Source organism: Meleagris gallopavo, chromosome 12 (assembly GCF_000146605.3).
Source record: "Meleagris gallopavo isolate NT-WF06-2002-E0010 breed Aviagen turkey brand Nicholas breeding stock chromosome 12, Turkey_5.1, whole genome shotgun sequence".
In the NCBI taxonomy this organism is placed as follows: domain Eukaryota; kingdom Metazoa; phylum Chordata; class Aves; order Galliformes; family Phasianidae; genus Meleagris; species Meleagris gallopavo.
This window is the reverse complement of record NC_015022.2, coordinates 15,966,487-15,983,158: the sequence shown is the minus strand read 5'-3', so window position 1 is coordinate 15,983,158 and position 16,672 is coordinate 15,966,487. Positions and strand designations below refer to the sequence as shown.

General features: G+C 41.0%; 1 protein-coding gene across 1 annotated transcript in view; it reads left to right on the top strand.

Moving 5' to 3' along the window:
• Positions 1–16,672, top strand: part of IGF1R (insulin like growth factor 1 receptor) — a 128,742-nt gene that overhangs the window by 81,602 nt on the left and 30,468 nt on the right. Inside the window, 8 exon segments of the mRNA XM_031555223.1 lie at positions 668–980; positions 3,411–3,556; positions 5,192–5,336; positions 10,394–10,608; positions 12,566–12,692; positions 13,463–13,701; positions 13,839–14,006; positions 14,182–14,386. Of these exon segments, the coding sequence (XP_031411083.1) occupies positions 668–980; positions 3,411–3,556; positions 5,192–5,336; positions 10,394–10,608; positions 12,566–12,692; positions 13,463–13,701; positions 13,839–14,006; positions 14,182–14,386 (1,558 nt within the window).

The following is a 16,672-nucleotide window of genomic DNA, read 5'->3' as shown; positions in this document are numbered from 1 at the left end:
TTTTTTGGTACTTTATGTATTTTGTTCTCCAAACCTGGAATTTTGGGGATAAGGCAGAATTCTGTTACGCTCTTCAGGGAGAAATAGCAGCGCCTCTGATTGCACAGTATTTGATGTTTACCATCTGTACTTTATTAAACCTCATTCTGCATACATAAGCAACATTGGGATGCTACATTGGGGTTGACCTAACCATGTGTGCTATAGTGTAGCAATGCTTTATTGTACAAGTGTAATTAAGTTGTTTAAAGGAGGTTATTTTCTTGCCAGTAAAGACCAATTTGAAGTACAAATGGGAAAGACAAGGAATGCTTAGAAAGACAATAAGTCAGCGCTCAAAAAAAACCCACCAAGAAATCCCATAATTCTAGGGCTTTGGATGGGGGAGTATTGAATTGTTTCCATTATCCTTATGTTGTTCTTCTTTTCAAAGCTGCATTATTTCATTGGCTCATGTTATGAATTTCATCTGCAAAAAAGATATTTTCAGGCAACTGAAACAGGAAAAAAATAGTCACTTCAGTCAGTTTGAAAGGAATTGGTTCTTTTGCAGAGCTTCCCTAGAGCCCAGGCAACGAAGACGTAGATTTGTGCAGATTGGGGTTTTTCCATAATACCATTCCCTTTACTTCACAGCAACTCACATCCCTTGCCTTCTTTCTTGCAGTGTGCCCCAGCTCATGTGGCAAGAGAGCCTGCACAGACCAGAACGAGTGCTGCCATCCTGAGTGCCTGGGGAGCTGCACAGCACCCGACAACAACACTGCTTGCGTGGCCTGTCGCAACTACTACTACGAAGGGGTCTGCATGCCCACCTGCCCTCCCAACACCTACAAGTTTGAGGGCTGGCGCTGCGTGACCAAGGAGTTCTGCTCCAAAGTCCCTGCCACTGAAACAAGTGAATACGAGAGGTTTGTGATTCACAACGACGAGTGCATGGCAGAGTGCCCCTCTGGATTCATACGCAATGGGAGCCAAAGGTAATGAAACTTTCTTAAAGTCCGTCACAGTTAGCATGTTTATTTCCCCCTCCCTACTCTGTGGCAGCCTTGTGATGCAAGTTGCATTTGGTGAAGACGTGTTTTGGAATTTCATCACTTCCCAGTAAAGGCTTGTTCAGACATCATTTTAGAAGTCTAATTATGCACATCAGTTCATCCTGCTTGTTCTGAAAGACTTCAGAAGGTCAGAACTGTGCAAAACCAGGTTTTGAACAAAAGGAAGTGAGAGCCAAGGAAGGCAGGGCTGGAGTTTGGCAGATTACCGTTGTCACACTCACAGCAAGCTAGGAGCTGTCTTGTTTCACATGTTGTTTGCTTTATATATACTTACATTTTAGACGTGTTCTTTAGTAACTTTATTTCCTTTTTTTCACTCTTTCCAGAAAATAGCAATGATGTTTTAGAGGAGAGCAATCGTAAAGTTGGTTACAAAAATGATGCAGATAACATTATACAGAATAAATTTCTGCAAGGATGTAATTCACCTCCACTTATTTCATTCTGACAGTTGGATTGATGTGTGCTTAACACTTTCTTATTTTTCGTAGGGTTAAGCTAACAGCCTCAGTTGCCTGTTGACCCAAACCCTCTATAAATAAGGGAAGGTGCTTCAGTACAATGCTAAACAGATGCCCTTTTAAGTTGCCGTAAGATAGGGGTTTTCAGAAAGATGGTTGTGATGATACCTGCACTGGCTGTGTGTCTGTGCATGGCATTCATCTGCTCACTCAAGCAGCAAGGCAGTCCCTGGTTCACATTGGGTTGTAAGCAACTTAACACTGTGTTTGCTCAAAGCCCAATATTCACCAGAGAAATCTTTCACTTATCTACCTGAGGTTGTAGCCCAGCTGTTTGAGCTGCTTACACTGAAGTGCATGACAGTTCTATCTTATCTCAGTGTAGCGCTCAGCTGCGAAGATTGAAAGGAGCTGTAACCCAAGGCCAGAGAATGTTTTCTTCCCCAGAGGTGATGTTAACAAATAGTTGCAAATGGAAAGCATTTCCCGCATTCTTTGTACATTTAGTTGAATGCCTCTTGCTTGTGTCTGTAGCTTTTAGTGGTTTGTGGCATGTTATAGTGCAGGATTTTGAAATAGGACCTCACCAGTAAGAAAAGGAAGCTTCCTTCTTTATACTGTTTGCACACGAAAAATGGCTGCTATCAATTTACATGTTTCTTTAAGCCCTAGAAGAAAGTGGATTCAGTTTCTTTTTAAGGCAATAAATAATAAGTCTGTGCTCATCACTGTTGGCATCAAAAGCTTTTGTCTTTGGAGCTCTTTCTCTTCCCTATTTTTCCCCTCTAAAGCAATAATGTAGGGTAAGTGATGATGAACTTCAATTTATTCCAATATTTTCATTAGTGAGATAAAAAACAAATTTGCATCAGGAAAGACGTGCACTAGGAGTGATCAGAAGGCATGTTTTTTCCACATGTGTTTAATGATATAGTCTTTATGAAGCTGCAGTAGCCAAGGGCTAGGCTAGCCTGCGATCTTGCTCCTTGAGTTTGGTCTGTTAAAATGTTTATAGATGTCTGTGAGTATGAGAAGCAGGACACATCAGCCTGACAGTCAGGTAGGTTTCTCTGAGTTAGGCTATGCTTGTCTTGATGTTTTATGGTCACAGGTGTACCTATTCTTTCTTAATTTGTGTAATCCATTTTGGATCTGTTTAGACTTCTTGTCTGCCTCTCCCAGTCCTTGTAGCAGTGAGTTACACAAATTAGTTTTGTCTTGCATAAAGGTGCATCTTTTTGTTTGTTTGAACTTGCTACTTTAATACCTCTGACGCTATAAGAAGCAGTGACTAATTCACTGCTCACTTTCTCTGTGTCACCCAGGACTGTATACACCCACAGCTGTGTTTCCCAGGTTAAAACACTAGTGTTGGTTTTGAAGTGCTGGTTTGAGGACACAGAGAAAGAAAACTTAATAGAATTTGTAACAATACTTGCCCATCTCCAGTTCCTAGCTGGCCTATTTTTGGAGGTTGAGTCTAAATTAGCTCAAAACTTCAATAGCACTTGATGCTTGTGTAGGTTAGAAGGGTCATCTTTGTGGTTATAATGAAGTTGGAGTAAATGAAATGGTGGTGTTTTTTACCTGAAGTGCCTTCTGCTCAGGGTAACAGAGCCTTTAAGAAACTGGCGAACAGCAGGTAGGAGTCCATTCGATTGCTTCCATGTTGCTGTGGACAGCAGGTGTGATGTGCCAGCCTCTCTTGTGTCCCACAAGTATGTTATGTTTACCTATAAGTCTCTGCACTAGTGTGGCAACTCTCATTGTGGGTTGATGCATTTTCCTGAGCTTCATATGGAAATGTCTTTCAAAATCAAATTCAAAGCGATCTGTGGAATCTGAGCTGTGTATCACTGCTTATTCTCTGTTTCTTTTTCTTTCCAAACAGTATGTTCTGCAGCCCTTGTGAGGGGCCTTGCCCGAAAATTTGTGAGGATGGGAAAACGAAGACCATTGACTCTGTCACATCAGCACAAATGTTGCAGGGATGCACGATTCTCAAGGGGAATTTGCTGATCAACATCCGTCGTGGAAGTAAGTGACTTCCCTGCCTTTACAAACCTCTGATGAGACTGCTTTTAATATTTTTCTTTTGTCAGCATAATAACAGGAACATAAAAAACTCAGTGACTTGTTTGTTTTCCTGTCCCATAGCAGTGCCCGTGTTTGGGTTGGCCTACTTGTAGCACCATTCTCCAGCATGCAGATGGAACAGGTAGTCAGCTATCAACCATGAAGCAGGGAAAGCTGGTGTTTTCTTTAGCTTTTTTTCATCAGGGCAAGAAACCAGGAGGCACCAGGACTAGGCAGGGAGATGAGAAATAGTCCCAAAGGAGTAATAAGGCCTCAACAAAATGAAAAAGTGGAAAATCCCTGCATCTGGGTAGATAAATAAGAGTTCTCCACAAGTAGGGAGTGGCACTGGAAGATGGAATAGCCTCAGTTTCTAAGGTAGGAGGTGTTGTCTTGCTAAAATTTGCAATCAGTAGCTCCAGAAGCTCATACAAAGCCCAGTACTGTGCCTCTGGATGGTCATCGTTAGTGAGCTGGCCAGTCTTTGTTGCATGTCTTGAACAAGCTTTGGATTAAATTTGTTAGGGACGTCATTCATCGATCAGGAAAGTGCTGACAGTTGGTGAGCTTTTAAAGAAATACACAGTAAAAATTGCTGTTAGTTTTTGTTGGAAGTCTGTCTCTGTATGGAAGGTGCTTTTTGCTTTTTCATGAATATGGTTGAAACCTTCAGATATATTTGATTTCCTTCCTTCTGCTTAATAAAAATGATGGGGTTTAGAAACAGCAGTATATGCATTACTTCATTCATGGTTCCACTGTTGCTAGTAGAGTCTACATCAGGAGAGATTTTCAGTATGCCTGAGTGTATGCAGAGGGGGGATGTTGTGGCTTAATTATTATCAAAGTGTGTTGAAGATCGTGACACCACACAAGGACTGCAATCCTTGAGCCTGGTGAAGTGTGAGATTTTGCAGAGCTTGGCAAGCACAGTTCACATCCTAGGGAGATGGTAGTCCTGAAGGTTGGAGCTAACTCTGAAGAAGTTTAAATAACTTAGTGTGGAAAATCACTAGTGTGATGCTGCACAGAGCATGGTCTGTGGCTTGAGGACATCCTTAGAGTTTTGTCTTCCTTGTTTCATGGAGTTCCAAGTTTGATGGGTAAAGTTTTCTAAGCCACTGAAATCAGTTTTATGCCCCATTGGAGACCATTAGAACACTTCTCTGCCTCTTCACATTTGTCTTCAGTCTCATTCTCCATTCTTCAGTGGTGGCTTCTGCCTGAGACTTGCTCTGGACCTGAAGAGCAATTCCATTCCCATGGATGTATGCATTTACACAAGGGTCTTCAGCTTGGCCAGAACACTGGCTCAGTATTTGGTGCTGTCTTCAGAGTGTAATGTCTGGGGAAGAAACATATATAACAATACAGAAAAGCAAGAGTATCTTTCCAGTGTTGCACTGCCTTGGTTTTTGTCCTTCAGCCATCTGTCTGCACAGTTAACTGCCACTTTAGGAGGAATACCATTGTCTGTCATTTTCAAAAGCAACAATTGCAGACATTTCCTTTTACTAAAACGGTGCTAAATAAAGTAGAATATGGAATAAAGTTATGGATTTTAGAATAATAAAACTGTGTTTTTTCTTAATATAGATAACATAGCTTCAGAACTGGAGAATTTCATGGGTCTGATTGAGACAGTGACAGGGTATGTGAAGATTCGCCATTCCCATGCACTGGTTTCTCTGTCTTTCTTGAAGAACCTGCGGTATATTTTGGGAGAGGAGCAAGTGGATGGGTAAGTGTTTATACATTTGTAGGTGCAATTTAACTTTTAATACAAAGCCACAAGAGGCTGAGTCTCCTAATGAGCATTTGTGTACTGTTTATACAATTATCTCTTCTGCTAATATCTGCTAATACATTTCACTAATGGGGGATTGCAACTGGAAGAGACTCCACTAGTATGAATTACTTTGTAAGTTGTGATTGTTTGCAGTTCCTTAAAGTGTTAACATTAAATTAATTGTCTATCAAGCAGAAAGCAGCTTGGTCAGGAAGAGTAAATGGTTGCTGTGGGTTATTCTGTTTCTGTAATGCAGATACAATGTGTGATACTTCAGCTGCTCCGCTGTATACAGTTGTATACAGCTCCTGTTTCTCTATGATGGCATAGGTAGCAGAAACAAAAGCTTTCAATCTCCACAGAACTTGCAGTACTCAGGTGTGTTGATGTTCCTTCAGCAAGTTGTGTTTCTCCTTCTCTCCCTGAATCAAGTTTCAATTCAAGTTTAAACCAATATTCTGTGGGAAAAGTTAAGTCTCTGTCACTAATAAGAGAATTATTAAACAAAGAATTTTGGGTAATTGTATAGGAAAAGGTAGTGGGAAGGTCATGGGAAAGGTTGCTTATGCCTGGTTTATCTGCCCCGACAGGATAAAGTTACAGCATGAGGGATTCTTCACAACCTCCCTGCTTCTGTCAGACTAGTCTTTGGTCAGCCTTAAATTCTTCAAATTCCATCATCTGACAGAGCAAATTAAAGGGCAGCTCTTCATCTTGCACTTGAAAAACACAGGTTTTTTTCAGTAAGATTGTTCTATGGAAAAGCTTGTTTCTAATTGCAAATCCTAGAGGCTTGTCACTTGGAGCACAAGGCTCATTCAGCCACTCACGATGCTCTGTGCTCTAACAGATAGTCCAGTTATCTGTTTGTTTTTCTCCTACCTCTCTTCTCCCTCTCTTGCACTCCTTAAATTTGAGTTCAGCTTTGAGGTTTAAGTAGTATATATATTGCTGTTACCTTGGATGTCGGTAAGCAGAGCTGATATGAAGAGGAATGACAGGCTTTAAAATCTGATTCCCTATTAAAAAAGGAAATGGTGCAGCTTTGAAGAGGAAAATAGGGCTGAGGGAAGTTAGGAAGTGCCCCCATTTGCATACTGATGTCAGGGGCACTTTGCCTGGAAAATGCCTAGCGTAATTTAGGCATTGCCACAATCTAAATAACATTTCCAAAAATATTTAGTTGAAAGTAGATACCTGGCAAGGAAGAGGTGAGCTTGAACTAGGACTTTGGCAGAGCTGTGAACATCAGGGAGTGGGGCAGTCCTGGGGGAAAGTTCCGTTGTACTCAGACAGTAGTTTATGGGAGTGCTGCCTTCAGGGGTGAGAAGGAGGTTAAATTAAGAACCATTATGGGAGTTGTTCATTACATGACTGACCCCAGTGCGCTGTTGTTTTTTTTATTGAACAGGAGTAGCAAAACAGTACTTCAGTATTTCTTCCTTACTCAGTCGCTGTTGGCTGCCTTGTTTGTTACAGAACGTGGGAAGATTATCGGGAATTTAATTTCTGCTGTTGTTTTCAGGATATTCATTACTTCTCTTGAACACCACATCAGTAGGGAATGAGGGAATGCATTCCCACCACAAAAAAAAATTCCCCTCTATGTATAGGGACAATGAAATAGAGATGTGCTGGAAGGGTCTCTGTGTTCCCTGCAGCATTTTCATTCGTAGTCTGGTGCCGGCTCTGCCTGACTGTCCTCTCCTCTGCTGAGTGCTGTGTGCTCGTCTCTGCCCTGTGCGTGAGTGGCACATGGGCAGCACTTCTCCAGGTGTTGGGTACCTGGAACACGAGTAGTTTGTGGCCTTAAGGAGAAGTGAGAAGATGATGGCCAAGGCACAACTGCTCCCTGTCACGTTATTGTGTACATATTTGGCTTTGTTACCCTCAGGTTCTCATCAGTGATCAGGGCCACATAGGTGTGGAATGCGTGCCAAGTTAATAGGCAGCTCCTTAGCTGATGTTTTGTGTGTGTAAAGCAGTAAGCACTTTCCGTTTTGCTCTCATATTGGTTGATGTTCCAGCTGGCCTAGCAGGATTTCTTTTCCTCTTCATTGTAGCACTGAGAGATGAACAGCTTCTCTGTGTGTCTTACAGGTCACTTGTCTCATTCCAGGCTTGTCAGACTCTGTCTGCCACAAGCCTGGTCTTCTGTAGCCAAGATATCCATTGCAGCCATTCACAGTCCTTTGCCAGTTCTTGTTCCCATTTTGGTGCAAGTCACTTCTTTACACATTGTATTAACCCCTTCAGCAGCAACCTTACCTGGTCATTACTTTCTTCTCAGAGCTTTTGGTGTCATATATGCTGTGAATGGGGATGAAAGGTGATTGAAAGCTTGTTATGTAGGCTTGTTATGTAGAGCACTTTCTTTACCAGTATCTCCTTTGCTGTGGGTGTCGTGTTCTGCATCATTGCTTTATGTGGATAGATGCAGCACTGTGTGCAGATTACAGTATGAAACTGAGGTTTCTGATGCATGCAGTCAATAATTAAGTAGCTCTGGGTGTCTGCAGTTGGGATATGCATCACCTTGTGGGAATGTTCTCCTGTGGGTGTGTGTGGGTTATGCAGGTTGACTTGAGGCTCTTTATGGCATAGCCTGGGACCAGATGTGCCTCCTGCTCCTGTTGAGAAGTTCAGCCTGTCCTTCAAGTCGTGGTCTCTAGTCATTTACACTGATGCTCTCTCAAGAGTTTGAGTGGCAGTGCTTTGTTTTCCTAAACTGAATCTTCTATTCTCTCCATGCTATCTTCCTTGACATCTCTATTTTTTCCATAGCTGTTGGAGGCAGTGTCTGATATAATCATTATTTACAACCTAAGCCATAAGTGCCCTCCCATTGCCCGCTGCTCCACCTTCTGAGCCATGCAGCATTGCACCTCTCCTGTGCCTGGGACTGGATTTAGTATTCCAGGTTTGGTTTCCTTGGCACTTTGTGTAGTGCCAGAATAACTTCCACTAATTTATACTCACAGTGTATATAGGATCCCTTTGGACTTGTTTGCCTTGCCTCAGACTGCTGCTCAAACTTGTGTGGATGCCTTTAGCAGTACAATCCATAGAAATCCCAGGCTGTCCCAGTCAGTGTGAAGTTGTGTACTTGATTTGCCCCATTTATTCGACTTTCTTGAAATACAAGTTATTTGTCATGCTTCAGCACAAGAATTATCTCTTGTGTCTGAAGCATAATTGCCACAGTTGTGAGCAGAAGACAGGCTGGGCTGTTATTAAATATTTAAGATGGTTTCTGTAGCCATAGAGCCACACCTGTTTATTGCATTAAATCTGAGTCCAGCTTTTTGGGTCTTTGCTGAAGAACTTAGTTGCTGTTGCTTAATCACACAGCTAATTATAGTGAAGTGTCATCTTCTGAGCAGTGCACAAGGAGCTGCAGGGATTTTAGTCACCTGTAACAAATAAACACACTTTTTAGTGGTATCTGTTGAATCTCACATGCAGGGTAGCGTCACAATTCTCTCCTGGCAAGGAGCATTTAACATGCATGTATGTACTCCTTTTTCAACTGTTAGTCACCAGAGCACATTCTTCTCAGCATCTTACTGCAGTGGTTCCAGGTGTATCACTTTTCTTAGTGACCAAGCCCTGGATGTTTAGGGTGCACTTGGAAATAGGACAAAGCCCTTCTCTTTCACATCGTTCTCAAAGTACTCTGAGCATTTTGGTGTGTCATGAGAAACTGCAGCTGCGTTCTGTGCAGGTTGCAACCAGAATGCAGTTCTCACTTCAGGTTGGGTGAGGGAGGAATGAATGCTAAATTTTAGTTGAAACAGTGGAAAGAAAACCATAAATGAGTCTCTAGTGTGCCAGCTTCTTATGAGCAGAATGGTTTGTCTGCCGTGTTATTCTGGCTAACTCTGACTGCAGTTGAAAGGATGCGTAGGATTTGTAGCTTTAACTGTGCTGATGGGAGCTTACCGAGGTAAAATGACATGCACAGGTTGCAGGGATTTATCGTGCTAATAATCAGTTTTATGTTGATGTACTTCTGTTGGTAGGACTTCCCGAGAATAATATAATAAATACTGACAGAATAGGTTCTTTTGATTTAAATCCATCAGCAAACCTTTAACTCATTTCCTAATTGTGCATTCCTGTCTCTGTCATCCCAAAATGTGTTTTTGCAGGTGTTGTCTTACTGCTGGTGTGCAGCCCATTATCTTGCTTTTGCTGCACCTGTTTTTTTCAGTTCAGCACAATTGAGTGGCACCAGGAATTTCTTCTTACTGTGTGATAGGATTTACACAAACAACTTTGCATCTAATGTCTATGGAAATAAAGGATGCTCATGTTTTTCCCCTGCTGTGCTTTCGGAATGGGCTCAGCACGTGCTGCCACAGCCTGTGTTATTAGCTCTGCTCTTTGAAGTGTGGGTCCTGTGCTGTGCAGTCCGTGCAACTCTTCTCTGTCAGTTTTGATGTATAGGCACAACTGTACTTGGCACAGCGCAGGAAGCCTCTACTGGGCCAAAAGGTAAACTAAGACACAGAGGCAAGGAAGCTTCACTATGCAAACTCTTACAGTTGCTTTTGTAAACATAAGCAAGACAGCTGTGTTCACCACTTTATTTATCGTCAGAACTGCAGCTTGCTTTCCTTCCCATAAGGTATACAAGGTCATTACTTCCCATTTGGCACAAAAAGGAAAATCTATTGTAGAGATCTGCTGTCCAGAGGACGTGAATTTGTATTCCTTCCAGCAGCTTGCATATTTATCCATGATTAAAACATATGTTGGAACGGGCTTTACACAATGTGGTGTCAGCCTTGGGGTCCTCTGTTAGTCATTTGCCTGCCCTCTGACCAAAGTGAGCAGTTAGAAGAACGTGCTCCATGGGAGAGAAGAAAATCATTTACTCTGCTGAATACTGATTTAAATTAATGAGAGGAAGTACAGAATTTTAAAGTTTGCTTATATTAAGATATTCTTGGTGGGAATTGGTGATGAATTAAAACTGATATTTTCCTTCAAAAACTTTCTTCTAGGAATTATTCTTTTTATGTGCTTGATAACCACAATCTACAGCAGCTGTGGGACTGGAACCATCATAATTTGACGATCAAGGAGGGGAAAATGTACTTTGCATTTAATCCTAAATTGTGCGTTTCTGAGATCTACCGTATGGAGGAAGTTTCAGGAACCAAAGGGCGACAGAGCAAAGGAGATATAAATCCAAGGAACAATGGGGAGAGAGCCTCTTGTAAGTTTAAAAACAAAACAAAACAAAAAGCCCTTCACCACATGGCCATGTTATTGACTGTTACAACATGTAGAGGTTAGAAACTACGCTAGGCTTTCAGTCATTCTGCTTGATTGTTTTGTGCAAATGTAGCTGAAAGTATGTTTGTATTGGTGGAAAACTGTGGTTAGCTAGTCACTGCATCATCTATAAAAACTGATGAAGAAATCTGCCTTCAGTATACTACTTTTTTGTAACAACAGCATCCTATATCAATAGGAACAGAGTCAGTAAAATCTTGGGTTTTGGTATGGCCAATGAAGAGTAGTTGCTCTGTTTCCTTTGCAGATTTACATAATTATTGCTATTTTTCTCTCTCAGATGCATGTACTCTTTTTGTTATAAAGGAAGCTGCCTACATAACAATTTCACAGACACTAAAATACCGTTTGTGTTACTTCTGAGCTTCTTTTCAGCTCCTGCCAAATACTGCATTTTGTTACTAGAAGTGCTTGTTGCACACTCAATTTTTTGTGCTTTATTTTTCAGATTGCTTTTGATTTGCAAACTATTTTTAGTGTCCTACAGCATGCTTAAACTTCAGTGTCTGTATTCAATTTTGGATTCTGCGATGTTCTTGATGTCAGAGTTATTGGAAAGTCCTGTGTGTAGGTTTTGTGGAGTTTACATAAGGGCTCCAGGTGTAACCAACACATTTACAAGCAGTCTCTCTTGTAGGAATTAAGAAGACAGAATGCTTACAGTTTTGACCTCACACTCAGACTCTTAGAACTGATGGTGCATTTTTCTTTGGTCTGTTTGTGGTGCTCTTGGAGCTGAGTAAATTAAAATGTATCCTGTGCATAAGTCAAGTCCTCTTGTTCAGGATGGTATTCACAAAACTAGGGCACGTACTCTGCTGAATGTCTCTTTAGGCACGATGCATAAATGCAGATGGCATAGATCCTTGTTGTAAGTACACTCCATTCTTTGCACATTCAATAAAGCAAAGGCTTGCAGTCCTGGAGGAATTACAGACACACAGTCAGTCCTTACTACCACTGAGGCAAGTGCCAGCCTCTGCCTGTTTAAAAAAAAAAAACATTACAGAAAGCTTTCTGACTCTGAGAAGGGGAAAAGAATCAACAAAAGCTAAACTGCCTTTGATAAGATAGCACCAACAGTGCCAGTGTACATGAGGGTGAAACCCCCTTTATTTTCGGAGACTTGTATGAAATATTAGAAACTGCCACACAGTTGATGGCTTAGAACACAGTTTCTTCGTCCAAGCATTAAGTTTTTAAAATGCTACTTTGTTTTGGATTGGAAAACTCAGCGACTTGGTAGTGGGAAGCCACTCATTTCAAAGCTGCCAGCTTCCATCCAGCTCTGTTCAGAAGAGGAGCTGGAAGCTGCTGCCATCAAATGGTTGTGCAGTATATGATCTGAGTTTTGGAGGTTTTGGTCCAGCCTGTAATGAGTAGGAATATAAACTTCTTTCTCCTTTCTATCTTGTTTATTCTCCAGAAAGACAAATTGTAATTGCCTAAAATTGTCTCAGAAAGTGAGAATATGGAGGCTGCTTACATCTCTGCCTTTGCATTGCAATTGGATGATGAATTTAGTGCTACTAAACCAGTTCTGTGAATAAACAGGACTTCGATTTCTCATTCAGGGAGAGGCTGAAGTAGTTTTCAAGAGCTTTCTGATGGTGCACTAAAAGGAAATGTGCTTCAAAAAATAAAAAAGAACAAGTAGCTTCAGTGTACACTGCAGTGACTGCCAAGGCCAGGCCAGTGCTTACCCCTAAGCACTCAGATATGGTAGGATGAAATTCTAAGGTATAAGGAAACAAAGGCTGCCTGCATATTGTGGTATCATAGGCATTGCAGGAAAGACTAACTAGCAGTAACTGTTAAGCAAAACAATCAGGCAGTACAGTGATGACTCAGCCCTGTGATGTCTTTCTGTGTTGCAGGTGAAAGCCACATTCTGCGTTTTGTTTCCAACACAACATTGAAGAATCGGATTAAGCTGACGTGGGAACGGTATCGCCCTCCAGATTACAGAGATCTCATTAGCTTCACTGTTTACTACAAAGAAGCGTGAGTAGATATCTTCAGAGACTAATGGAGACAGTCAAGGGATAGTAGGCAGTTTTCTTCTGACTCATTTTACTGAGACAAGATAGTCAGCAAAACTCTTTCAGGTAGTTCCTACTTCACAGTTTACATATTTCATTCAGTTTACATAATTCATCCTCACATCCTGCCTTCATTTGATTGCTATTCTTGGTTGAGTAAAAAAAAAAAACCCTTTAAAATGAGGATTATTTTGCCTGAAGACTATAAATGGATTCCAAATCCATTGGGTAGTTTCAAATTTGGGAAAATGAGTTGGATGGCTTCAGTATTCTCAGGGCACTAATTTGGAGCCAGGTCATATTGTTTCTGCTGAGATATTCTCTAATCATAGCTCTAAGAAGACGTCCCGTGTCAGGAGTTTTACCTACCACCTCGATGACTTGTCTTACTCAGTATTTGAAGTTATTTAGGTTTTCTCAACCTCATTAATTTTCTGCGTTAGTATCTCTTGAAGTAGGAAGCAGTTACTGGAGAGAGCATAATTTCTTCAGAGATCTATCTACCTTTGCATATCTTTGTAAGAGCTCAGATTTGAAGTAGAGTCAAAATACAAATAAGTACATGAATAACTGCAAGCAGTGAGGGGGAAAGGGTGAAGGGGAGGTTCAGAATGGTGTTAAGTGAAGGGCTGAGGTGAGACAACATTGAAGTGAGGTACTTGCATAAGTGTGTGACAGTTTTTAGGAGAAAATAAACATCTTGCGTGGTTTTTTTTCTCCCCAATGTTTCAGGCCATTCAAAAATGTGACAGAGTATGATGGACAGGATGCGTGCGGCTCCAATAGCTGGAATATGGTCGATGTTGACCTGCCACCAAACAAGGAGAATGACCCTGGAATTTTACTGCAGGGATTAAAACCTTGGACTCAGTATGCGATTTATGTCAAGGCTGTTACCCTCACGATGATGGAAAACCATCACATTCATGGAGCAAAAAGTGAAATTGTGTATATACGAACCAATGCTGCAGGTAAGATCCTCATCTCTTGGTGAAGAGTTGGTAAGACTTCAGGTATTCTTTTTATCCGGGATTTACTTTAAAAGCATCCAAATACATTGTAGTATGTGCTGAGTTTAAAATGCCTTCATTTTCTTTTTCCCTGCCAGTGCCATCCATTCCCTTGGATGTTATTTCAGCATCCAACTCCTCTTCACAACTGATTGTCAAATGGAATCCTCCCTCTCTTCCCAATGGCAACCTCTCATACTATATTGTACGATGGCAGCAGCAACCTCAGGACAGTTACCTTTATAGACACAATTACTGCTCCAAAGGTAGGCTAACCGAACATAGTTTTGAAATGCCTATAACTCTTACCTGTCAGGGTAGATTACTTACAAGAGCTAAAGCTTGTGCTGTGCTTCACAGTACTTTTGTGAATAACATGTGGATGTTAACATGTTTATAACACAGAGAGAAAAGCAATAAGCTTCCTTTTTTTCTTTTAAGATAAAGTCCCAATTCGAAGATATGCTGATGGGACCATTGATACAGAAGAAGCTACTGAACCCACCAAGCCAGAGGGCTGTGGGGGAGAAAAAGGACCTTGTTGTGCTTGTCCCAAGACAGAGGCAGAAAAACAGGCTGAGAAGGAGGAAGCAGAGTACCGGAAAGTCTTTGAGAACTTCCTTCACAATTCCATCTTTGTCCCCAGGTAATGGTCTTCAGCTAATTGCATTTTTTTTTTTTTAATATTTCCTAGAGCTCAGGCTTCCTGAATGAGAAAGAATATGTAGGTAATACCTAAAACATGTTAATGTCTCTCAGTATGTGAGAGTCTGCAGTCTTTTTACTTTGCAGTTTCTCTTAGTTGCAGATTTTCATCCCACTCTCTCAGTTTTAGCTAGTAGTGAGAGTTCTTACCTATATTATTTGAAGACTTCAGTGATGGTTTATTTTCTGAGACAAGAGTCACTTGAGCAGCTCTTTGTCTCTGAGAGTTTCAAAGATGAGCAACACATGGCAGATGAAGGATTTCAAATGTAATCTTTAAATAGCCATTTAAGTGCTTATGTTCCCAATCTGAAGATTTATTTGGCTTTGAAATTTGCAGACATATTCACCTTGCAGAAATGAAACTGGTTTTGCTTTCTCACTGCTCTTACTATAGTGGCCATACTGGTTTCCTGGGTCTATCCTGCAGAGAAATACTTAATATACCCACTCTTCTATTTCTGTTATAAACATTACTGCTTACACACCACATGGAATGGTAATTTATGCTACATCCTAGAATAGATACTACTGAATGAATTGATGATTTTGATCCTTGAGTTTCTTATTTATCTTTTATGTAAGCTGGTCTATAGGTAATTGGACCCTGGAGCCTAGCACACGGTATGCAGCTGTTTAACATGTTACAGTTTCTGTAAGGAATCAGTTTTCAATCATGCATGCTATCCATTGTCACTGTTGACAGGTTAAGTTTATGTTCAAGCCCTGTGTTTGAGTACTCTGAAGTGTGGATCTGTTGATCATTGAAACTGGGTTATATTACTCTCCAGTATGGCTTTTTTTTTTTTTTTTACCTTTATTCCTGGCAGTTTTGGATTGACCTGTTTGGTTTTGGGACAATATTTGCAGCGCTTCTCAGCTTTGTCCAAAAAGATGAGGAAATAAGTACTGTCTCTCTTTGGAGGTGCTAAATATTATACCTGAGCTTTGGCTGCTTCATGTTTAGTGTTTGTGGGTGAATTTATGCAGTGTTTTGCTACTGATGATAAGAACCAGGTGCAAAGGTAAGGTAGCAGCCACCATGACTGCCCAGGTTCCCTTGTGCAATGTGAGATGGTACAAATGTGAGCTTATTTTGGATTTTATCAAACATGAAGGAGTTTTGAAAGGCATTTTTAAGTTATAAACTACCTGAAAATCTATCAAAGCAGCATTTACAAAAGATTATTTTTATTTCAGTAAAGTCTGGTCAGCTAAAATGTGTTGTTTTTCTTGCCAATTTGCTTGCATTTCCCAAAACAAAAGGAAAATCTCAGAACTTTGAACCCAGACAGTCAGTTCACAAAGAATTTCCTGAAAGCTTGACTGTTTCCCCTTTTGCTTAACTTATTGCCATAAGGGTGTGTTTTGTAACAGCAAGGGTAGATAAAGTATAATGTTCAGAAATAGCTGCATAGCTAAGCAACTTTAGATGTTATGTTAGGGAAATTAGAGATTATGAGCTAGTAAAATATCTCTATGGGACAAATCTAAGCAGCTTGTTACCTGCTGATGTCCATGTTTTGTTTTTTTTTTTTCCAAAGGGAGAAGTTATTCAACGTGTTAATGTAAGCCTCAGTAGTGGTATTTGTTTCCAGTGTTCTACCTGTCTCCAGGAGATTGTGAAAGAAATGCAGCATGTAATACTGCATTAAAATATTCAGCTGTGTGGTTTTAACAAACTTGAAGTCTGTTGATTTAATATTGTGTGCAGTTCTTGGATGAGTGTGGTTATTGTAGTCATGAAGTAGACTTCAAACATTGGGACTCTGGTTAGTCTTGAACAGATGCTCATGACCACAGGACGAAAAGTTATTCATGAGGTTCCTTAGTTCTGTAATGAGCAGGATGAGATGCACGCTGTTTGTAATAGAAGGTATCTCAGAAGTAATTACAAAATTGTCATAGAGTGTAGGAAGTCTAGGGAGACCTTGTGGCCTTCCAGTACTTGAAGGGAGCATATAAACAGGAGGGGGGGAATGGCTGTTTATTAGGGTGGATAGCGATAGGACAAGGGGAAATGGTTTTAAACTGAAACTTAGGTTAGATGTTAGGAGGAAGTTTTTCACCCAGAGGGTGGTGAGGCACTGGAACAGGTTGCCCAAGGAGGTTGTGGATGCCCCATCCCTGGGGGCATTCAAGGCCAGGCTGGATGTGGCTCTGGGCAGCCTGGTCTGGTGGTGGGCGACCTTGCACGTAGCAGGGGGTTGGAACTAGATGAGCATTG